Source organism: Macaca nemestrina, chromosome 9 (assembly GCF_043159975.1).
Source record: "Macaca nemestrina isolate mMacNem1 chromosome 9, mMacNem.hap1, whole genome shotgun sequence".
NCBI lineage: Eukaryota > Metazoa > Chordata > Mammalia > Primates > Cercopithecidae > Macaca > Macaca nemestrina.
Genome location: NC_092133.1, coordinates 95350134 through 95375714, shown reverse-complemented (window position 1 = coordinate 95375714; position 25581 = coordinate 95350134). Strand labels below are relative to the sequence as shown.

The 25581-nt window shown below is 38.4% G+C and overlaps 1 protein-coding gene across 7 annotated transcripts in view; it reads right to left on the bottom strand.

Moving 5' to 3' along the window:
• Positions 1-231: 231 nt before the first annotated feature.
• Positions 232-25581, bottom strand: part of LOC105463229 (zinc finger protein 37A) — a 49705-nt gene continuing 24355 nt past the window's right edge. For 2 of the 7 annotated variants that reach the window (XM_011710214.3, XM_011710215.3), the window contains 6 exons: positions 25006-25299; positions 24424-24682; positions 23607-23665; positions 6606-6732; positions 6222-6317; positions 232-4112 (listed from right to left, as the gene is read on the bottom strand). In XM_011710214.3, the coding sequence (XP_011708516.1) occupies positions 2662-4112; positions 6222-6317; positions 6606-6732; positions 23607-23621 (1689 nt within the window). In that variant the 5' untranslated portion in view covers positions 23622-23665; positions 24424-24682; positions 25006-25299 and the 3' untranslated portion in view covers positions 232-2661. Of the gene's footprint in view, positions 4113-6221; positions 6318-6605; positions 6758-23606; positions 23666-24423; positions 24683-25005; positions 25300-25581 lie in introns of all 7 variants that reach the window. The other 5 variants (XM_011710219.3, XM_011710217.3, XM_024787165.2 and 2 more) reach the window with 4 other exon arrangements.

Genomic DNA, 25581 nt, shown 5'->3' with positions numbered 1-25581 from the left:
GTGCCAGCAGGAACAAGGCCACAACTGCTCTCATCCCATGAGGCAAGTCTAACTCCTCCACTCTGGGGAAGGAAGTCAGGAGAGACACATGAAAACTCAAAGAGGGGAATCAAAAGAAAGAGGAATGGAAGGCCACATTTTAAAAAAAATAATAAATCATCTTTTGATTGCCCTAATAAACATCTCTTGGTGATGATATAGTTTATGGATATGGCTAGACATTTTTTTCAATTTTAGGATTTTGCATCTAAATCTATGAGACTTTGGTCTATAGCTTTATGGTTTTTTGTGTTTTTGTTTGTTTGTTTGTTTGTTTTTGTTTTTTAAGGTTTTGGTATCAAAGTTGTACTGGCCTCAAAAACCGAATGGAAAAGTTCCATCGTTTTTCTTCTAGAAAAGTTTATAAAAGCCTGGTATTATTTTTAAATATTCGGAATAAGTTCAGTGAAGCCATCTGTTCCTAGAGTTTTCTTTCTAAGCAAGTTTTTGAATATTCCACTCAGGTATTGTTTGCAGTTGTGACAAGCACAATCAATCTCTAGTATGACCTTGTTTCCATGGCTTTTACTGATGGCATGTTCAGCAAAGGACCAACCCACTGGCACTTCCTAAGTTTTAATCATTTCTCCTTCATACTGCCAAATACAAAACAAAACAAAAATCCTACTTATTATCTTCTCAAATTAGCTTTTCAGGTTCCTGCCCTATGCAGCATGAGACATCTGGAAATTTCTTGAGAAATTATATGTGTTTGAAGCCCCTAATGTATTCATTCTTTACACTGCACTCTTGATTGTTCTCCCGGTTTCTGGTCCCCCCATGCCTTCCCCTGACCCCCAGGTTATGGCCCTCTGCCTGAACCAAGTTCAATATTCAGGTTCTTCCCTATAGTCAGAAGTGGAAAGGGCCCCCAGAGCTGCATTCTTTTTACCACTCTCTAGAATTTTGCCCCTTTAGTCCTCTTTGCTTCTATAGCAATAATTTGCATTTAAATATTTTCTGTAATTTTATAGTTGTCCTCAATGGGTCCATTCTGCTGCCAACTACTATACCTTACCCAATAGCAAAATCTACTTTTGCTTTTTTTTTTTTTTAAACTCTCTGTTGCTCAGGCTGGAGTGCAGTGGCATGATCTCAGCTCACTGAAACCTCCACCTCTCAGGTTCAAGTGATCCTCCCACCTCAGCCTCTTTCGTAGCCAGGATTACAGGTGTGCACCACCATGCCTGGCTAATTTTTGTATTTTTAGTAGAGACAGGGTTTCATGTCGGCCAGGCTGGTCTGGAACTCCTGACCTCAGGTGATTTGCCCACTTCAGCCTCCCAAAGTACTGGGATTACAGGCACGAGCCACTATGCCCAGCCTATTTGTGCTTTTTGAAAGCTCCATATCTAAGTTATATCTATATACACATTTTTAAAAGTTTTATCACCTATGAAAGACATGTTTCAGTATGGAGTGAAATAGAGTTGGGTACAAAAGTCACTCACAGCAGAATGTCCTGGCTTATGTGTTAGACATCTGCTAGGGCAGAAACCACCAGAAATCTGGACCCACTCTCTTCTACTAATCCTCATAAGTTGCATGCAAGGCAAATTGACTTGCCCCTTTGATCCACCATTCTGAGATGGGTCGTCTGAATTTAGTCTGCCCCAGGATTATTCAAAAATCCTGCTGGTGGGCTGCTGTACTATGGCCCCATATTGAGGGTCTTTCTCTTTCTTCCTGGACATACAAGAGCATTCTTGTTTGTGGGTCCCCTTGCTAAAAAATCTTCCCTTATTTTGCACATGGCTAAGCAATAAACTTTTGAACTACTTATAGCCATTGGCTCGAGTGACATATTTTCAAGTCTCTTAGAAAACAGCAGCCTTGACAATGAACTAAACGATATTAACAAAGTAAAATGCTATTTCTCAATACAAATCTTTTTTCCACATTTTCTTAAATTGCTAGATATACTGCAATTCAACACCTGTTCTATATTTAGATTTTAACTTAAAACGTCCACACATTAGATACAGTTAAAAATACTTTCTCTACTATCTGATGTTCACTGAGAAGCTACTTCTTATTACACATACTCCATAAAATATAACCTCATAGTAAATGCTTTCTTATAGTTTCCTATAGTTTGTGCATTTTCTCTGGCCTCTTGACTTCACATAGAATGATTTTCCATATTCATTACATCCATAGGGTTCCTGTCTTATATGAGTTCTGTGGTGAAAAATTAGGGCTGACTTCTGACAAAAGGTTTTTCCACATTCATTACACCCCAATGGTTTCTCCCATGTGTCTTCTCAGATATTCTGTGAAACTGAAGTAGTAGCAGAAAAATGCATCCCTTCTCAACCTAGGGATGCTGACACAGGTTTCACCCCATGTGAATTCTCTGATGTTTAATGAGGAGTGGCACTGGGCAAAATGTTTCCTACATTCATTCACCAGTAAGTTTTTTCCACTTTTAGTTTTGTAACATAATGTATGGTCCAAAGTCCAGAATAATGTTTTCCTGCATTCCATATCTTCATATTGTTTTTTTCTCTAAGTTCTCTTCAATACTGTGAGAACTGACTTTAGGCCAAAGGTATTCTCATTATCATTATATTAACAGATTTCTCTCACCCTTTATGTTCTGTGTTCTACAAAGTTCTGACTTCACCCAGAGTAATTTCCCTCACTTACTACATTTATAGGGTTTCTCCCCAAGTGTGTTCTCTGATGTACAGTTAGTTTTGACTTAACATAGAATGATTTTCCACAAACATTACATTCATAGGGTTTCTCCCCTGTGTGTGTTCTATGATGTGCAATGAGTTTTGACTTCACACAGAATGATTTTCCACATTCATTACATCCATAGGGTTTCTGTCTTATATGAGTTCTCTGGTGAACAATTAGGGCTGACTTCTGACGGAAGGTTTTCCCACATTCATTACATCCAAAAGGTTTCTCCCCTGTGTGTCTTCTCAGATGTTCTGTGAAACCGGAGTAGTAGCAGAAAAATTTTCCACACTGAATACATTCATAAGGTTTCTCACCTGTGTGAGTTCTTAGATGTTTAGTAAGGGTTGACTTCTCAGAGAATGATTTCCCACATTCATTACATTCATAAGGTTTTTCGCCTGTGTGAATTCTTTGATGTTTAATGAGGTCTGATTTTCTGAGAAAGGCTTTCCCACATGCATAGCATTCATAGGGCTTCTCCCCTGTGTGTGTTTTCTGATGCACAGTAAGGACTGACTTAAAGGAAAAGGTTTTCCCACATTCATGACATTCATATGGTTTCTCCCCTGTGTGTGTTCTCTGATGTTGAGTAAGGGTTGACTTTTCACTGAAGGATTTCCCACATTCATGACATCTATAAGGTCTCTCCCCTGTATGAATTCTTTGATGTTTAATGAGGTCTGAATTCTTATAAAAGGTCTTCCCACATTCGTGACATTCATAGTGTTTTCCCCCTGTGTGTGTTCTCTGATGTCTTGTATGGGCTGACTTCTGGGTGAAGGTTTTTCCACATTCATGACATTCATAAGGTTTTTCTCCTGTATGTGTTCTCTGTTGTAAATGAAGGACTAATTTTTCACTGAAAAAGGTTCCACACTCATTATATTCAATAATATTGTTAATTGAGTGGGTTCTCTGAATTGGAGTGAGATTTAACTTCTGGCTGAATGGGTAAACACTCTGATGTTCAAGGAGAATGGATTTCTCAAAGATGTTTTCTCCACATTGATTACATTCATAGTGGTTTTCTCTTGGATGTGTTTGCTGATGGGTAATGAAAAATGACATATCACAGGTTTTCCCATGTTCAGTATATTTGCAGGTTTTCTGTCCTGTGTAACCTCTCTTATGTACAAGGAAGAATGAATTCTCAGGGAAAGCTTTCCCACATTCATTGTATTCAAAAGGTTGCTCCCAATTTTTAATTTTCTGATGCCAAATGAGGTCTTCATTCAGCCAGAAGCTGTTCCCATTTTTATTATATTCATAAGGTTCCTCTTCAGAATGAATTATTTCATGCTTTTCATCACACAAACATTTTCCACCTTTGTTAAACTCATTGAACTTCATTCTTGAATAGCTTCTACTGGTATTAATTAATTCTGAAATATAGAGTGACAAGAAAGATTAGTTGACAAGGATATGTAAGAGAAATAAAGTTAGCATTATATTGGAAGGCATGACTCAGTTTAGGCCATTATCTCCTCATACCTACATTATGACAACAATGTGCACACTTTCAGTCTTATACCTCTTTTTAATTCAACACAGCAGCAACAAATTGAATTTCTAAAAGTTCTAATTCATAGATAGTCCTGTAATCCAGGCTCCAATTGTGTGGTTTTGTTGTTGGTTGGTGGTGGTGGTGGTGTTTTTGAGACAGAGTCTTGCTCTATCACCCAGGCTGGAGAGTAGTGACATGATCTCAGCTCACTACAACCTCTGCTTCCTGTGTTCAAGCGATTCTCATGCCTCAACCTCCCAAGTAGCTGGGACTACAGGTGTACACAACCATGCTCAGCTAGTTTTTATGTTTTCAGTAGACACAGGATTTTGCCATGTTAGCCAGGCTGGTCTCGAACTACTGGCCTCAAGTAATTCATCCACATTGGCCTTCCAAAGTGCTGGGATTACAGGCATGAGGCACTGCACCTGGCTCAATTGTTGTTCTAGCTCTAATTCACTAGGAATAAAAGTATGCAACAATAAGAGTGAAATCAACGAGTGAACAAGCCATCCTTGTCACAGGATAGGTTTATGGTTCTATTCTAGCTATGGGATTTGCCCTTTATTCCATCAACTATCCTATACTATACTGAGTCCAATGTCCTAAGAACAAACACTTTTTTTTTTAACAAGGTATCACTGAAGTAAACATATCTTTACATTTAGATTCAGATTAGAACCAAGCCATTCTTTTACGAGTCTAGAATGAATATATTTCACTCTAGGTAGGTTCAGCTGTTTGTCCCTCATAAATTGCTCATTCCCATCATAATCTCATACTGATTGTTTTTTCATTGTCAGATTGTAGTCTAACAGTGTTTTTAAAAGTTGCCTTCCCAAATTTTCCAGGTTCATTCACTAAAAAACATGAAAGGACTGTTTGTATAATTCATTTAAGCACAAACATCAGCTGGATTGCTATAACAATATTTTTTGTTAAACACTGATTTTTAAAATATTTCATGCGGTTCTGTTTTTGTTCACCAACTATGTTCCTGGCAGCCATTACTTTGCTTATGATTTTTTTCTTAGTGCCCTACATAGATATTTAAATCAGTGGTATTTAACAAATAATGTTTATCAATATTACCTGGAGAGCTTTTCCAAACACAAATATTTTCAGGCTTCACGCTGAAATCCTTACTGGTTGAATGTTTAATTTTAATTTTAACTGCTTTTTATTTTTTAGAGACAGAATCTTGCCCTGTCACCCAGGCTGCATTGCAATGGCACAAACACAGCTAACTGCAGCCTCTTCCCAGGCTAAAACAAGACTCTCACCTCAGCTCTCCAGTAGCTGAGATCACAAAAATTAGCCAGGCATGAGACCACAGGTGTGTGCCACCATGCCTGGCTGATTTTTTAAGTTTTCATAGAGATGGGGTCTTCCTATTTTGCCCAAGCTGGTCTCAAATTCCTGGGCTCAAGTGTTCCTCCCACCTCAGCCTCCCAAAGTCCTGGAATTATAGGCATGAACCACTGGGCCCAGGCTATTTTAAAATAATTCTGTAAAAAAATGATAAATATGGTAAAAAGCTAAAGAATGAGCAACTCAAAAAAGCATGTATAGAAAAATATGTTTAATATTTTAAAGAAGGAGGGATGCTCTTTACTGGGAAGAGTACACCAGGGAGCTTTCTGGGGGTGTTGAAAAATCACTCTATATATTCATCTCAGTGATGGATATGTGAGTGTTTATACACACACACACACATACACACATATATTTTATTAATCTTTGGCTTAACCATATAATTTATACCACAATTTAAAAAAAAAACCCAAGATGTGTGTATGGAAGTGATATTGGGAGATCCTGGGTGATTCAGAGTCACTGGATATTTGGGTCATGTCAACATGTTAGTTCCAAAGTTCTAGAGCCTCTAAAACATGATTCCTGAAGAACATTTCAATGGTCTTATTATCTGAACCTACACTTTGTGATCTACCTTCCTTTAAATTCCATCTGGCACATACTAACTCACCCAGATGACGCTGGCTTGGAAATTTTTCCTCTAATATCCATGGCTCCTCGCCTTTCTCCAACTTGAGAATCACTTCTGGTTTAGGAATGCAATATCCTGTGAATGAGAACTGTATTACTTGGGACAAACTGGGTGGGTTTTCCTGAAGGAGGAAGACAGTGTACCCCAAACAGTACACACACACACACACACACACACACACACACACACACACACACACTTCATTTAATCCTGTCATTCTCTCTAGTATCCAAAAGGGATAAATTGTCCTTGATCTCTGAATCTCAAACCTAAATATTATATTTTACAAAAGTTCCACAAGTTTCTATTGATAGGAAAGGACATGCACTCTGGTCTTCTACATGGGAAACAATTCCTACCTACCTACTGAGACAAGGTGGCTGTAGTTCTCCAGCATCACATCCCTGTACAGGGTCCTCTGAGCAGGGTCCAGATGCTGCCACTCCTCTTGAGTGAAGCCCACAGTCACATCCCTAAATGACACTGATCCCTGGAAAATCACAGTTCTGCTCAGTCTGAAGTGATAAGAATCAGTTGACATGAAAAAGGATGTTTAGGGACTAATCCTTACCATTTTTATTGTTGAAAATTAAATAGAAAATGTTATAAAGGGCCTCTATGATATATGTTGTTTTATGTTACACATTGTGGGTAAAAAATCATAGTAGAAATATCCTGTTGGTGCATTAATTTATTACTTAATGCAAAAATATTTAGTGCCTACATATGCCTAGAGCTTTCTTAGTTTCTGAGTATTCCAATTTGAATACAAGAGTCTTCCTGTAATTACAGGAGAGGAACATATCTTCTCACAAGGAAACATACATACAGAGACATACCTACCACAGGACTTAACGGACTCACACCACAGATATGTGCAACACAGATGGATCATAAAAGTGTTCTGTGCAAATTCGTGTGAAAGTATGTCAACATATTAGATTTCACTAAAGTGATAAAACTTTAGTTCCTTTGCAAACATATAACAAAAACTTAAGAAAAGGTTAAAATCCTGAAAAAATATGAGGCAAGTCAATGGAACTGCTTAACAGGATAAGAGCATGCCTTACCTGTGATGAGATAAAGGTTGCAGAGGCATGGGAGATGAGGGAGAATAGGAAATACTTTTGGCTTTAATCCTGTTAGTGTTCTCCAAATATTTATCACTCAACTAATCTGTAAAAATTTTTAGCAACTACTAGTTTTACTTATATTTATTTATAAAGTAAATAAAATACAATCAATCTACATATAAGGAAAGCTTAATTTTGTTCTTATTTTATAGATAAAAACATAAATAGGCATGCTGATATTTTCCTCCCAAGCCCTAAAGGACTGGCAGTATATGACATAAACACAATTATCTTGCACACTTCTTTTAGGCCATAGGCTCCCTGCGCCCCCAACTCCAGGTCATTGACGCGAATAGCAGAAGTTGATGGTGAACTGGAAATACACAACTGAATCTCTGTAACATAATTCAGTTTTCACTGAGGAAGCAATGCCACCAAAGTAGATTGGAGACTGCTGGAGAGCAGCGTTAGAGGTAGATTGTCTATATTAAGAGGCAGTAGTGGAGATGTGGAAGAGGGAATTCACTAAACAAGAGAGGAAGGGCTACTTCCAGAGGGCCTGCATAGAGGCATTAGAAGGTCTGGAAATTAGAACCAGGAGGTTGGGTGTTGAGGAAGGGGAGAGTGCAGATTGACAATAAGACACATGCAGGCCATGCAGCTCTTGGAATGTCTTCATGTCATGGAAGTGAGCATGTCCAGTGGAAGGCTACAGAGATGATTCTGAAGCTTGGGAGAGACCTAAGGTCTGGAGTTCAAGACCTGCCTGGCCAACATGGTGAAACCCCATCCCTACTAAAAAGACAAAAAATAGCCATGCGTGGTTGTGGACGCCTGTAATCCCTGCTACTTGGGAGGCCGAGGGAGGAGAATCGCTTGAACCCGGGAAGTGGAGATTGTAGTGAGCCAAGATTGTGCCACTGCACTCCAGCCTGGGTGACAGAGTGAGACTCCATCTCAAAACAAACAAAAAAAAAACCACAGACTAAAAAAAGAGCATTCCAAAATTAAATGTTAATATTTGCCTAACTGAAAACAAAGCAAATACTCTGAACACTACTAGAAAACAAAATGGGCCAGGTGCGGTGGCTTACGCCTGTAATCCCAGCACTTTGGTAGGCCAAGGCGGGAGGATCACGAGGTCAGGAGTTCAAGACCAGCATGGCCAACATGGTGAAACCCCATCTCTACTAAAAATACGAAAATTAGCCAGGCATGGAGGCAGGCACCTGTATTCCCAGCTACTCGGGAGGCTGAGACAGGAGAATCACCTGAACCTGGGAGGCAGAGGTTGCAGTGAGCCAAGATCACACCACTGTACTCCAGCCTGGGCAAAAAGAGTAAAACTGTGTCTCAAAAAAAGGAAAGAAATAAAGAAAGAAAGAAAACAAAATGGATGTAAAATACAGAATCGTACAAATCTAAATGTATAAAATTGCACAAATTATAACAAAATAAAAACTGGAAAAAGAGTTAATAAAAGAATAGTTTGTAAAATATAGATAAATCCAGGAGATAAATACCATTCTCAAATGAATTCCAAAAGAAAAAAAAAAGCTAAAGAGAGACTTTTTTGGGGGGAAATGAGGGCAATCAAGAGCACTGTGTACATTATAGCCCATTTATGCCTGAGGTTGCAATTTTTTAAATTTTTGCAATCAGACCTTTAAATGACCTTGAGCAGTAGCATATAACTCCCACATGCTTAGCGTTCCAATAATGGAACACTAGGCATAAATAGGTTAGGGAATTCAGAACACCAAGCACATACCCAGAACAGGAGAAGCTTGGCAAAGACCTCAAAAGACTCTAAGGTTTTACTTCTGGCTAATCGCTATGCTCAGTGCAAGCAAGCAGTGAAGACTAAGATGAAGTTCTAAACGGACCAGGCTAAGTGCTTAAAAAGGGCTAAGGACAGTCAATTTGCAAATAATAGGAAAGGGGTTTTGTTGTTTTTTTTTTAGTTTTTTTACTTTTTGGTTGTTGCTGTTTGAATCCTGGCCCTCCAGGAAAAATGCCGGTTAAAACACTATCTGAACACAAGCTAAAGAGAGAGAATTCAGTGACCACACATGACTAGAAATAAATATACTGCAAAAAAAGTCAGAAAAATTCATAAAAACAAATGGATGATTGAAGACTTCAATAATTAAGAACAGCAAAGTCTAGAGAAGAATAAGAAAGTGATTTCTAAAGTTACCAAATTATAATATTAAAATGCCCAGTTTCAGCAGGAACAAGAAAATCACAAAGCATACAAAGAAACTGGAAGTGTGGTCCAATCACAGGAAAAATATAAATTGACATTTATCCCTGAGGCAAACCAAACATAACAATTCTTAAACAAACACTTTAAATCAACTGTCTTTAATATACTCAAAAGCTAAAACATACAAGAACTAGAGAGAACCAAGAGAACAACTTACAAATATCAAAAAAGAGACTGAAATTATAATAACCACATAGACATTCTAAAACTAAAGAGTACCATAATTGAAATAATGAATTCACCAGAGGAGTTCAACAGCAAACCTGGGAATGCCAAAAAGAATCTGTGAATTTAAGTATAAGACTATTGAAATTATCAAGTTTGAGAATCAGAGCAAAAAAGAATTAAGAAAAATAAACGGAACCCAAAGGACCTATGGGACACCATCAACCTGACCAACACAAACATGGGAAATGTAGAAGAATACAAGAGAGGCAAGGAAATAGAGTATTTGCAGAAAAGCCAAAACTTCCTAAATTTGGTGAAAGACACAAATCCAGGAAGTACAATAAACTCAAAATAAACTCAAATACATCCACCAAGACATGTTATAATCAGTCAGGAAAAAAAAAAAAAAAAAATGATGGAGAATCTTGAAGCAGAAAAGGAGAAGCAATTTGTCACATACAAAAGAACCTCAAAAAGATCATCAGCAGAAACCTTGGAGGTTAGAAGGCACTGGATTGATATATTCAAAGTGCTGAAAGAAAAAGCTGTCAGCTGAGAATTCTATGCCGGGCAAACATGCCTGTCAATAATGAGGACCTTCCCAGATGAACACAAGCTAAGAGAATATGTTTTTACTAGATCTACTCTGCAAGGAATGCTAAAGGGAATCCTTTGGGTTGAAATGTGATTCACGACAAACAAGGGAACTGTTATAAGATTATAAGCCAACTTTTCATCTGGATTTGGTCTTAAAAGAGAAATTAGGATTAAATAAATAAGAAAAATGGAAGATTGGCAGAGTGGATAAATTTCTTCAAATAATGCATACAAAAATGTAATTAGAATGAATAAGATTGAGCATCTGATAGTAAAACAGGGTGAGTACAGTCAACTGGTGTTTTTTTTAATTATACTTTAAGTTCTGGGGTACATGTGCAGAACATGCAGGTTTATTACATAGGTATACATGTGCCATGGTGGTTTGCTGCACCCATCAAACAATCATCTTCATAAGGCACTTCTCCTAATGCTATCTCTCCCCTAGCCCCCCACCCCCTGACAGGCCCCAGTATGAGATGTTCCCCTCCCTGTGTCTACGTGTTCTCATTGTCCAACTCCCACTTATGAGAACAGTGGTGTTTGGTTTTCTGTTCTTGTGTTAGTTTGCTGAGAATGATGGTTTCCAGCTTCATCCATGTCCCTGCAAAGGACATGAACTCATCCTTTTTTATAGCTGCATAGTATTTCATGGTATATATGTGCCACATTTTCTTTATCCAGTCTATCATTGATGGGCATTTACGTTGGTTCCAAGTCTTTGCTATTGTGAATAGTGCTGCAAAAAAACATACATATGCATGTGTCCTTATAGTAGAACGATTTATAATCCTTTGGGTATATACCCAGTAATGGGATTCCTGGGTCAAATGGTATTTCTGGTTCTAGATCCTTCAGGAATCGCCATGACTTCCACAATGGTTGAACTAATTTGCACTCCCACCAACAGTATAAAATCGTTCCTGTTTCTCCATATCCTCCCCAGCATCTGTTGTTTCCTGACTTTTAATGATTGCCATTCTAACTGGCATGAGATGGTATCTCTTTGTGGTTTTAATTTGTATTTCTCTAATGACCAGTGATGATGAGCTTTTTTTCATATGTTTGTTGGCCGCATAAATGTCTTCTTTTGAGAAGTGTCTGTTCATATCCCTCACCCACTTTTGGATGGCGTTTTTTAATTGTAAATTTGTTTAAGTTCTTTGTAGATTCTGGATATTAGCCCTATGTCAGATGGATAAATTGCAAAAATTTTCTCCCATTCTGGAGGTTGCCTGTTCATTCTGATGATAGTTTCTTTTGCTGTGCAGAAGCTCTTTAGTTTAATTAGATCCCATTTGTCAATTTTGGCATTTGTTGCCTTTGCTTTTGGTGTTTTAGTCATGAAGTCATTGCCCACACCTATGTACTGAATGGTACTGCCTAGGTTTTCTTCTAGGAATTTTATGATTTTAGGTCTTAAGTCTTTAATCCATCTTGAGTTAATTTTTGTATAAGTTGTAAGGAAGGAGTCCAGTTTCAGTTTTCTGCATATGGCTAGCCAGTTTTCCCAACACTATTTATTAAATAGGGAATCCTTTCCCCATTGCTTTTGTCAGGTTTGTCAAAGATCAGGTGGTTGTAGAGGTGTGGTGTTATTTCTGAGGGCTCTGTTCTGTTCCATTGGTCTATATCTCTGTTTTGGTACCAGTACCATGCTGTTTTGGTTACTGTAGCCTTGTAGTATAGTTTGAAGTCAGGTAGCGTGATACCTCCAGCTTTGTTCTTTTGGCTTAGGATTTACTTGGTAATGTGGGCTCTTTTTTGGTTCCATATGAACGTTAAAGCAGTTTTATCCAATTCTGTGAAGAAAGTCATTGGTAGCTTAATGGGGATGGCATTGCATCTATAAATTACCTTGGGCAGTATGGCCATTTTCAAAATATTTATTCTGCCTATCCATGAGCATGGTATGTTCTTCCATTTGTTTGTGTCCTCTTTTACTTCACTGAGCAGTGGCTTGTAGTTCTCCTTGAAGAGGTCCTTTACATCCCTCGTAAGTTGGATTCCTAGGTATTTTTTTCTCTTTGAAGCTATTGTGAATGGGAGTTCATTCATGTTTTGGCTCTCTGTTTGTCTGTTACTGGTGTATAAGAATGCTTGTGAGTTTTGCACATTGATTTTGTATCCTGAGACCTTCCTGAAGTTGCTTATCAGCTTTAGGAGATTTGGGGCTGAGACGATGGGGTTTTCTAAATATACAATCATGTCATCTGCAAACAGAGACAATTTGACTTCCTCTTTTCCTATCTGAATACACTTCATTTCTTTCTCTTGCCCAAATGCCCTGGCCAGAATTTCCAATACTATGTTGAATAGGAGTGGTGAGAGAGGGCATCCTTGTCTTGTGCTGGTTTTCAAAGGAAATGCTTCCAGTTTTTGCCCATTCAGTATGATATTGGCTGTGGGTTTGTCATAAATAGCTCTTATTATTTTGAGATATGTTCCATCAATACCTAGTGTTTTGAGAGTTTTTAGCATGAAGGGGTGTTAAATTTTCTCAAAGACCTTTTCTGCACCTGTTGAGATAATCATGTGGTTTTTGTCATTGGTTCCGTTTATTTCATGAAATATGTTTATTAATTTGCATATGTTGAACCAGCCTTGCATCCCAGGGATGAAGCTGATTTGAGCATGTTAGATAAGCTTTTTGAAGTGCTGCTGGATTCAGTTTGCCAGTATTTTATCGAGGACTTTTGTGTCGATGTTCATCAGGGATATTGGCCTGAAATTTCTTTTTTTGTTGTGTCTCTGCAAGGTTTTGGTATCAGGACGATGCTGGCCTCATAAAATGAGTTAGAGAGGATTCCTTCTTTTTCTGTTGCTTAGAATAGTTTCAGAGGGAATGGTATCAGCTCCTCTTTGTACCTCTGGTAGTATTTGGCTGTGAATTCAGCTGGTCCTAGACTTTTTTGCTTGGTAGGCTATTATTTACTGCCTCAATTTCAGAACTTGTTATAGGTCCATTCAGGGATTCGACTTCTTCCTGCTTTAGACTTGGGAGGGTGTGTATGTCCAGGAATTTATCTATTTCTTCTAGATTTTCTAGATTATTTGCATAGAGGTGTTTACAGTATTCTCTGACAGTAGTTTGTATTTCTGTGGGATCAGTGGTGATATCCCCTTTATCATTTTTTATTGCATCTATTTGATTCTTCTCTCTTTTCTTCTTTATTCTTCTTGCTATTCTATTTTGTTGATCTTTTCAAAAACCAGCTCCTGGATTCATTGATGTTTTGAAGGGTTTTTCGTATCTCAATCTCTATCAGTTCTTCTCTTATCTTAGTTATTTCTTGCCTTCTGCTAGCTTTTGAATTTGTTCGCTCTTGCTTCTCTAGCTCTTTTGTGATGCTAGGGTGTCTATTTTAGATATTTCCTGCTTTCTGTTGTGGGCATTTAGTGCTGCAAATTTCCCTCTACACACTGCTTTAAATGTGTCCCAGAGATTCTGGTACATTGTGTCTTTGTTCTCATTGGTTTCAAATAACTTCTTTATTTCTGCTTTAATTTCATCATTTACCCAGTAGTCATTCAGGAGCAGGTTGTTCAGTTTTCATGTAATTGTGCAGTTTTGAGTGAGTTTCTTAATACTGATTTCTAATTTGATTGCACTATGGTCTGAGAGACTGTTATCATTTCCATTCTTTTGCATTTGCTGAGGAGTGTTTTACTTCCAATTATGTGGTTAATGTTAGAATAAATGTGATGTGGTGCTGAGAAGAATGTATATTCTGTTGATTTGGGTAGGGAGAGTTCTGTAGATGTCTATTAGGTCTGCTTGGTCCAGAGCTGAGTTAAAGTTCTGAATATCCCTGCTAATTTTCTGTCTCAATCTGTCTAATACCGACAGTGGGTTGTTAAAGTCTCCCACTATTATTGTATGGGAGTCTAGGTGTCTTTGTAGGTCTCTAAGAACTTGCTTTATAAATCTGGGTGCTCCTGTGTATTGGGTGCATATATATTTAGGGTAGTTAGCGCTTCTTGTTGCATTGATCCCTTTACCTATGTAATGCCCTTCTTCGTCTTTTTTGATCTTCGTTGGTTTAAAGTATGTTTTATCAGAGACTAAGATTGTAACACCTGCTTTTTTTTTGCTTTCCATTTGCTTGGTAAATATTCCTCCATCCCTTTATTTTGAGCTTATGTGTGTCTCTGCACATGAGATGGGTCTCCTGAATACAGCACACTGATGGGTGTTGACTTTTTATCCAATTTGCCAGTCTGTGTGTCTTTTAATTGGGGCATTTAGCCTGTTTACATTTAAGGTTAATATTGTTATGTGTGAATTTGATCCTGTCATTATGATGCTAGCTGGTTATTTTGCCCATTAGTTGATGCAGTTTTTTCATAGTGTTGATAACCTTTACAATTTGGTATGTTGTTGCAGTGGTTAGTATTGGTTGTTACCTTCCATGTTTAGTGCTTCCTTCAGGAACTCTTGTAAGGCAGGCCTGGTGGTGACAAAATCTCTCAGCATTTGCTTGTCTGTAAAGAATTTTATTTCTCCTCCACTTATGAAGTTTAGTTTGGCTGGATATGAAATTCCAGGTTGAAAATTCTTTTCTTTAAGAATGTTGAATATTGGCCCCCACTCTCTTCTGGTTTGTAGTGTTTCTGCAGAGATCTACTGTTGGTCTGATGGACTTCCCTTTGTGAGTCACCCGACCTTTCTCTCTGGCTGCCCTTAAAATGTTTTCCTTCATTTCAACTTTGGTGAATCTGACGCTTATGTGTCTTGGGTTGTTCTTGTTGAGGAGTATCTTTGTGGTGTTATCTGTATTTCCTGAATTTGAATGTTGATGTCTCTTGCTAGGTTGGGAAAATTCTCCTGGATAATATCCTGAAGAGTGTTTTCCAGCTTGCTTCCATTCTCCCCATCACTTTCAGGTAACCAATCAAACACAGATCTGGTATTTTCACATAGTCCCATATTTCTTGGGAGGCTTTATTTGTTCCTTTTCATTCTTTTTTCTCTAATCTCGTCTTCCCACTTTATTTCATTAATTTGATCTTCAGTCTCTTATATCCTTTCTTCCATTTGATCGATTCAGCTATTGATACTTATGTATGCTTCACGAAGTTCTTGTGTTGTTTTTTTCAGCTCCATCAGGTGACTTATGTTCTTCTCTAACCTGGTTATTCCAGTAAGCAATTTGTCTAACCTTTTTTCAAGGTTCTTGGCTTCCTTGCATTGGGTAGAAAATGCTCCTTTAGCTCAGAGTAGTTAGTTATTACCCACCTTCTGAAACCTACTTCTGTCAATTTTTCAAATGCATTCTCCATCCAGTTTTGTTCCCTTGCTGGCAAGGAGTTGTGATCCTTTGGAGGAGAAAAGGTGTTCTGGTTTTTGGAATTGTCAGCCTTTTGCACTGGTTTCTCCCCATCTTTGTGATTTATTTCCCTTTGGATGGGGTCTCTGAGTGGATGTCCTTTTTGTTGATGTTGATGTTATTCCTTTCTCTTTGTCAGTTTTCCTTCTAACAGTCAGGCCCCTCTGCTGCAGGTCTGCTGGAGTTTGCTGGAGGTACACTCCAGACCCTGTTTGTCTTGGTGTCACCAGCGGAGGCTGTCAAACAGCAAAGATTGCTGCCTGTTCCTCAACATAATAAAGTGCATATATGAAAAACTCATAGGTAACATACTCCATAGTGAAAGACTGAAAAGATCCCCCCCCAAGATCATGAACAGGCAAAGGATAGTGCTTTCACCACTGCAATTCAACACTGTATTAAAAGTTCTAGCCAGAGCAAATAGGCAAGAAAAAGAAATAAAAGACAGTCAAATTGAAAGGCAGAAGTAAAACTACTCTATTTGCAGATAACATTACTTAGCGAATAATCCACAAAAAATCTACAAGCTAACAAACAGTTTCGACGAAGTTGCAGAGTGCAAAACCAACGCACAACAATTAGGTTTTTTTAAAAAAAAATACTCCAACAATGAACAATTCAAAATGAAATTCAGAAAATAATTCCATTTATGATAGTATCCAGTAGAATAAAATACTTAGTGCTATGGTCTGAATGTTTGTGCCCTTCACAACTTCATATGTTGAAATCTAATACCACTGCAATAGTGTGAAGAGGCATGGCCTTCAGGAGGTGATTAGGAAGCTCTGCCTTCATGAATGGGGTAAGTGTCCTTATAACTTAATGGACAAAGTAGTGGCTTGACAACCTGTATAGACAGGTTTAGATACTGAGCTGCCAATGATCAGAAATTTTATTTTTGATAAGCTTACATAAAGTAATGATGTTTTTCCATAAATAAGAAGACTTAGTCAAATGGCCCCTTTTAACTTCTAAAATGTTTTAATACATCAAATCTGATTTGAATATTTAATATAGCAAATATGGGTAATCCCAGGAATGGTGATCTAAGGGATCAAACGAGAGCTGAGGAGACAGGTAGCACTGGCAGGTTTAAGAGATTAGATACAGACCGGGCGTAGTGGCTCACACCTGTAATCCCAACACTTTGTTAAGCCAAGGCAGGCAGATCACCTGAGGTCAGGAGTTCGAGACCAGCGTGACCAACATGGAGAAACTCTGTCTATACTAAAAATACAAAATTAGCCAGGCGTAGTGGTACATGCCTGTAATCCCAGCTACTTGGGAGGCTGAGGTAGGAGAATCACTTGAACTCAGAAGGCAGAGTTTGCGGTGAGCTGAAATCATGCCATTGCATTCCAGCCTGGGCACCAAGAGCGAAACTCCATCTCAAAAGAGAAAAAAAAAGAAAGAAAGATTGGATACAAACAGGGAGAAGGAGCAAATAAATATTGTGGATAATGGTATAGCCTGGTTTCTTACTGTTGGAGAAAGAAGTTACAAAGATGGAAAACAGAAAGGCTATGGGGTTAAGATTGAAACTGAAAAATGTCTATGTAAACTCATTGTTTAAAAAATATGTATAGATAGACCAATACAAAAATAGGTGTACATATGTGGTTTGTGTGTGTGTATGTATATTTCCTAATTCTGTCAATTGAGAGGGTCTGAGGCAGTGACAACCTTTAGCAATGAGCACCCAGATCTTGCTTTTTAAATTCCACCCTCCACTAGAAAGAACAATGTCCTTTGGAGAAATGGCTAATGGCAGAGGTAAAGGACAAGATGGGCTAGGTACATCTGTTGTGCCACAGAGTAATTACTCAAAAATTGATATGGGAGACAGGCTGAAAATGGAATAGGTAACTCCAAAACTCCATCCCAAACTAAAAAAAAAGAAAACACCCTGTCAGCATCAAGCTTTTCAGAATTCTCCAATCTGATTAAAAACCTAGTACACCCAGGAACATTCCTGGTATAGCTTGCTGATGCCTGTGCCAAAGTGGACAGTATGCACCTTGTTTTCAGAGAACTGTAGTTGTGTATTTTGATCTGTCTATGCAGGCTCTCTGAAGAAGTGGCTCACAGGCTTGTCTTTGTTTTGCCTGCCTTAAAACTTTCTCAGGGCTAGTCTTCCAGGAAGTGCTTGTTGAAAGCATTTAAAGGCAATTATCTGGCTATAGCAGCCAGATGAGAAAAGCAGCAGATGGACTGATAAAACTGGGAATGGAAAAACTGAGAAGGAAACACATGAGGCCAGGGTTGGGGATAAGGGGTTTGAAAAGCTCCTGCATAAAGCAGGGAATTGAGGTCATGTGTAAGTCCAAGGCATTATGCATGCTCAGAAAAAACCTGAGAGGAACCTAAGCTTTCACGTCTGGTTGACCTTTAGGCTCTGTGTAAGCAGGAAGTAAAGGTTAATGCAGAGATGTAAATGGCCTGGCAAACCATTACAGGAACGCCCTAAAACAGGGCCAGTATGCACAGACCAGAAGAGTTTTTTATTTTGTTTTTGCTCTGGGCATTTAAATAAATCTCTATCATATCACAAACTGACCACTAAACTAACAGAACAGAGGTTTCAGTGACCATGTACGACAAAGAACACTGATTTTACAAAAATAGTTTAGAAAAGTCACAAAACAAGCAAACAATACAAAATAAACAGCAACAACAAATTCTGAGGAAAAGAATCTGATTTCTATAATTAGCATATTTTAATATTCAAAATGTTCAGTTTTCAATAAAAAATTATGAGGAATGCAAAGAAGATAATATGACCCACAGACACACAGAAAAGATAAATAAAACCTGTCCTCAAAGACACCTTTGATATTGGTCTTACTAGGTAAAGAATTTAAGTCAGCTGTTCTAAATGTGCTCAAAGAGCTAAATGAAACCAAAGAACTAACAGAAACCAGGAGAATGATGCTGTGCCAAATATAAAATATTAATATAGAGAACAAAACTATAAAAATGTAATTAGGACTGTCTGGAGCTGACAAGTACAACAACTAAAATTTTTTAAAATCAGTGGAAGGATTCAGTAACAGATTGGAGCTCAAAGAGAACAATCAGCAAAACTGAAGACACTGATGGAGATCACTCATTCTGTGGAGCAGAGAAAAAGAATGGTGAAAAATGGACAGTGCCTAAGAGATCCATGAGACAACATTAAGCATACCCACAAGTTAATAACAAGAGTTACCGACAAAGAGGAGAAAAGGGAACCAAAAAATATCTGAAGAAATAACGTCTGAAGACCTTCCAAACTGATGAAAGACATGAATCTCTATGTCCAAGACTCTCAAGAAACTATAATTGGGATAACATCAAAGAACTTCAAACTGAGAGAAATAATAAATTGTTAAAAGACAAAGAGTCTTGAAAGTAGCAAGAGATAAGGGACTAACCATGTACAAAGGACCTGAAATAAGATTATCAGACAGTCTTTCATCAGAAACCATGAAGGCCAGAGGCAGTAGGATAATGGCACCTTTAAAGTGCCAAAAGAAAAAAAAAATAACAAAAATTCTACATTAAGCAAAACTACTTTTCAAAAAGGAAGGAGAAATTAAAACATTCCTAGATCAACAGAATCTGAGAAAACATATTAGTACTAGACGTATCCTACAAGAAATGCAAAAGGAAGTCCCTCAGGTTGAAACAAAAGGACACTAGACAGTAATTCCAATCCAAACACACAAAATATTCAAATGGTAAAAGTAACTACTATAAGTAAATGCAAAAGCCAGTCTTATTGTATTCTTGGCTTTTATGTTCTCTCTTTTTTCTGTACGATTTAAAAGACATATACATAAAACAATAATTATACATCTATGGTAATGTGCACACAATTTATGAAGGCATAAAATGTCACAATAAGAAGACAAAGGACAGGGACAAAGCTATATAGGACCAGAGTTTTTATATAATATTAAGGCTCAGTTGGTATTAATGCAAGCTAGATTGTTATAAATTCAAGATGTTAATTGCAATTCTAAGTATTAACACTAGGTAAATAATGAATACAAAGAAATACAAAATGAATTAAAATGGCACATTAGAAAAAAAAAAACACAAAAAAGGCACACACAGAAAAACTGAAAACAAAAAAGATGTAATACATATGGAAAATAACTAGCAAAATGGCATAAGTCCTTTATCAGTTTATCATTCACTCTAAATGTAAATAAACTAAACTCCCAACTAAAAGACAGAAATTGGCAACATAGGCTGGGCATGGTGGCTCACACTTGTAATCCCAGCACTTTGGAAGGCCGAGGCAGGCAGATCATGAGGTCAGGAGGTTGAGACCAGCCTGGCCAATATGGTGAGACCCTGTCTCTACTAAAAAAAAAAACAACAAAACATACATATATATATATATTAGCCAGGCATCATGGTGTGCACCTGTAATCCCAGCTACTCAGGAGGGTGAGGCAGAAGAATTGTTTGAACCCTGGAGGCTGACGTTGCAGAGAGTCAAGATCACACCACTGCATTCCAGCCTGGGTGACACAGTGAGATTCTGTCTCAAAAAAAAGGAAAAAAAAAAAAAAAAAAAAAAAAAAAACAGAAATTGGCAAAATTAATATAAATATATGATCTACCTATATATAGTCTATAAGACACTCTCTAGATACAAATACACAACACAGTAGGTTGAAATTGAAATGACAGAAGAGGATAGTAACCTAAAGAATGCCAGGGTGGCTATATTGAGACAAAAGAGACTTTAAGTCAACAATTGTTACAAGAGAAAAACATTACATATTGATTTAAAAAAAAAAAAAAAGGTCAGTCTACAAAGGAGACATAGTAACAGAAATAGAAATAAATCATCCTGAAGTTTACATGAAATTTCAAGGGATCTCAAGTAGTCAAAATAATCTTGAAAACCCATGCATGTATGGTAAAATGATTTTCAACAAAGTTGTCAAGAACAGTCAATAGGGAAAGGACATTTTTTCTAACAAATAGTGTTGGAAAAACTGGATAGCCACATGCAAAACAAAACTAAATAAATAAATAAATAAATAAATAAAAAATAAAACTCAAAATGAATCAAAGACCTAAATCTAAGAACCAAAATTAAAGTTACAAAACTCATGGCAGAGCACATAGGAGAATGGATTCTTGACATTACATGTGGCAATGTAATGTTTTCTTGGATATAATATCAAAAACCACAGGCAACAGTAGTAAAAATAAATTGGACTACATCAAACTTAAAAATTGTGCATTAAAGGACATGGTTAACTGAATGAAAAGGCAACCAACACAACAGGAAGAAATATTTGCAATTCGTGTATCTGATGAGGAATTAATATTAAAAAAAAATAAACCACTACAACTCAAAACAAACAAAAAACCAGATTCAAAGATGGACAAAGGACTTGAACAGACATTTCTCCATAAAAGATATACAAATGGTCAACAAGCTTACGAAAATATGCTCAGCATCACTAATCATGAGGGAAATATAAATCAAAATAACAACGAACAATTACCATACACCCATTACAACGGCTGCTATCAAAACAACAAAAGAAAATAACAAGTGTTGGCAAGGATATGCAGAAATCAGAATCCTGTACACTGAGGATGGGACTGTAAAATGGTGCACCTTCTGTAGAAAACAAGTTGGTGTTTCCTCAAGAAACTAAAAATAGAATTACCATAGATTCCAGCCATACCACTTCTGAGTATATAACTAAAAGAACTGAAAAAAGGATCTCAAAGAGATAGCTGTACACCTATGTTCGCAGTAACATTATTTACAACAGTTAAAAGGAGGAAGGAATCCAAATGTCCACTGAAAGATGAATGAATAAACAAAACATGGGTACAATGAAATATCATTCAACATTAAAAAGGAGATAAATTCTGACACATGCTACAACACTGAGGAAGCTTGAGGACATTATGCTAAGTGAAATAAGCCAGTCACAATAAGACAAATACTGTATGATTTCACTTAAATGAGACATACCAAAGTAGTGAAACTCACAGAACAGAAAGCAGGATGGTGGCTGCCAGGGGCAAGGAGGAGGGGAAAATGGGGAGTTATTGCTAAATGGGTACAGAATTTCAATTTCCCAAGATGAAAAAATTCTGGAGATTAGATGTACAATATGAATATACATCACACTGCTTCTGAATTGTACATCCCAAAATGGTTAAGACTGCTAAAACAAAAAACTAACGATAAATAAAGATTCCTGCTTTGGCCACATATATTCAACATTGTACTAAAAATTCCAGCCACAACAATTAGATTAAACAAATAAATACACCCAAATTGGAAAGAAAGAAAATATTATTGTTTGCAGAGGACATGATCGCATATGCAGAAAATACTAAAGAATCCACAAAGAAACTCCTACAAATAGGAAACAAATTCAGCAAAATTACAGGATACAAGATTACTCAAAAATTAGTTCTGTACTCATTACAATGCACAGTCAAAAAGGAAATTAACAATTCCAATTACAATAGCATTTAAACAAAAAAGTGTGTGGGCCATTACAGTCTCTACTGCAACCTGTTGCTAGGGGCTGGGAGCAGAGGGGAAAAAGGGAGCAACTGCTTATTAAGTTACAACACTGCTTATTAAGGGTACTGTGTTTCCTTTTGGTGAGATGAAAATATTCCAGAAATAAATGGTGGTTATGGTTGTACAACACTGTGAATGTACTAAAGTCATTGAATTCTATACTTTAAAATGGCTTAATTGTCAATTTCCATGTGATGTGTATTTTACCATAATTATTTTTTTTAGGTAGAATCCCTTGAAAGTTATTGCAAATATTCCAGTTCTGCCCAGTCTCTAGGGCTGTCACAAAGCCTGCCACATCCTAACAACCCACGATCACCCTAGCCTACCAGGACTATTTCTTTAAACAACCATAAGTCCTAATGCTACATAATTCATATGAATTTTTTTTTTTTTTTTTTGAGACGGAGTCTCACTCTGTCGCCCAGGCTGGAGTGTAGTGGTACAATCTCGGCTCACTGCACTCTCCGCCTCCTGGGTTCAAGCGATTCTCCTGCCTCAGCCTCCTGACTAGCTGGGATTACAGGTGCACGCCACAATGCCCAGCTAATTTTTATATTTTTAGTAGAGACGGGGTTTCACCATGTTGGTCAGGCTGGTCTCAAACTCCCGACCTCGTAATCTACCCGCCTCGGCCTCCCATAGTGCTGGGATTACAGGCGTGAGCCACCTAGCCCGGCCTATTTGAATTTTTTAATCACATACTTTCTCTTGCTATCTCTTAAGTTTTCCCCTGGACTGCACATGAATTATTCACTTTGTTGTACTACTTCTTTATGTAACTGAAAGACTGTCATCGGAAGTTTCACAATGTCACCTAATAAAGCCCATTGACCTTTAAAGTGTTTTATGTTCCAGTTTCACAACTCTGTGAGATCACAAGATCTGCATTCCCTTAACATGACATTTTTGTCTTACTCTTCATCAACTCTCTATCAGAAATCAGCAAACATTTTCTGTAAAGGGTCTCACAGTAAATATTTTAGGCTTGTGGGCCATTAGTCTCTGCTGCAACCAGTCAACTCTGCCCTCGTAGTGTGAAAGTACCAACAGACAATACATAAATACATGAGTATAGCTGAGTCCCAATAAAACTTTATAGATAACAAAATCTGAATTTCATACAATTTCCAAGCAAAATAATACTCTTGGTTTTTTTCCCTCCAGCCACCTAAAAATATAAAAACTATCCTTCATTTGCGGACCATAAAAAAACAGGCAGCAGGCTGCATTTGACCCACGAACTGTAATGTGACCTCTCCTCTATATTTTCCCTGATGTTATTTCTACTTTCATATGAATATAGAGACATTTTTAAAACCTCAATAATTACTTTTAAGCAAAACTGTGAAAAAATAAACAACTTACCTGGGATGTGATCATCTTCCACTGGTGTTGGAAGAGCAGAGCAAACTGTGAGGGTATAGCTGAGAAATAAGAAAAGATCATGAGAGATGTCACTTGCCTAAAAAGGTCCACTTCGCAGCTGGCAAAACATCTCTGAAAGAGAGATACTCACAGACCCGTGCATGACTGGCATGATTATGTACTGCTTGGACACATTAGTTTTCAAATGTAAAAACGTTTTGTTTTCTACTGATTCATAAACAACTTACGTTGTACTCTAACAGAGTATGCAAAGCAATAAACTAATTAAGCAAGTTAGGAAAAGCCAAAGAATGGAACATAATACTTTCATTAAAACTGATGCTAAACAAAAATACACAAGTTTTAATCTTTATTATAAACCAGAGTATCCCAACAAGGTTTTGAAAAAAGTGATGTGGTATTTTTCAGCCCAGTTTTTTGTTATTGTTGTTTGCTTTTTTGAGACAGAATCCTGCCCTGTTGCCCAGGCTGGAGTGCAATGGCATGATCTCGGCTCACTGCAACCTCCTGCCTCAACCTCCCAAATAGCTGGGACTACAGGTGCGCACCACCACGCCTGGGTAATTTTTTGTATTTTTAGTAAAGACGGGGTTTTGCCATGTTGGTCAGGCTTGTCTCGAACTCCTGACCTCGTGATCCGCCCGCCTTACCCTCCCAAAGCGCTGGGATTACAGGCATGAGCCACCGCGCCCGGCCCAGCCCAGTTTTTTGGGAAGAAAAATGAACTTGCTCTAACTTGGTTTCAGATTCTCAAAACCATCTTTAGATTTAAAAAAGCACAATGATTTTTACTTACTCTGTTGTCAAAGCAGCAAACACCCTCCTGGGTCCTCAAGCGATTTAGTGTCTGTTCTTGACTCTGCCAAACAAAATGTGTCAATGTCATCAGTCACTTAACACGTTAAGCTTGTTTCCTGTCTACCCCACCCCACCCCATCTTTTAAATAAAGCCGAAACAGAAAACTTTCTTGCGGCTGCAGCTCTGATTCCGTAAGATCAAGATGGGGGCATCCGTACATCTCTAGTTGTGCTGCAGTGCGCCAGCAGTTCAGCATCTAGAACGAGCAAGTAACGAATCCAGGCATGGAGGGTGCTCTCGTCCACTTGGCTGCTAAGCTCCTCCCTCCTCATGATGCCTTCACAACTCCCCAAGAAGTAGTGCTGTCTGCTCCTTCGGCCTTGCCCTCCTCTGCCACTACATCTGAATGAGCACAAAGCTCCCACCATCACCCAGCCTGTGGGAGTCTGGACAGGACACAAATCGAGCCTCTGCTCCTCCCACCCGTACTCTAGATCTCTAATGAGGTCTCAGCCCAACTGGTCGGGTGTCCTCCTAGGAGGGTCCCTGAGCCCTCGCCCCCTACCCTTCTTTTCTTACCCCACAACAGCCGCTTTGCTCCAAGACTGCTGGGCCTAAGCCCTTCAGTTCGAACCCTTATCCAAGACTGAAAGCTCCTACATCTTCCTGTCACTTGAGCCACGAGCTAGACCCTCCGGAAATGCCCACTGGTGCTAGTGGGGACAAAGGCCAGGCTGCACAGTGCCGGAGGCTCCGGGGTACTTCCCTCCACGTGCGCGGCCTCACAGGTCAGTGGAAACAAGAAATTCCCCAATCCACAGCCACGATGACTTCAAAATACTTCCTGAAGGCGTCAGGCCATGAAGCTGCGACCTGCGAGGACACAGCAAGCTGGATGACGCTGGGCTGAGGCTAGGTGTGGAGTCCGAGCCTGCAGGTTCCCTCCCCGCCCCGCGGGTGCTTCCCGCCACCCCGCTCGCCTAGGCATCGCAGTGACAACGCGGCGACGCCGACCACAGGTGGTTGCGAGGCCACAGCGAGATTCCGATTCCGAGGGAAAAGAATAAGGAGAGAAGCGCACATCCACTGGGCAGAAGGCCCGTTTCCGCGCCGTCCTGCCCAGGCCTCCGGGCATCCTTCACCTCAGGCAAGAGA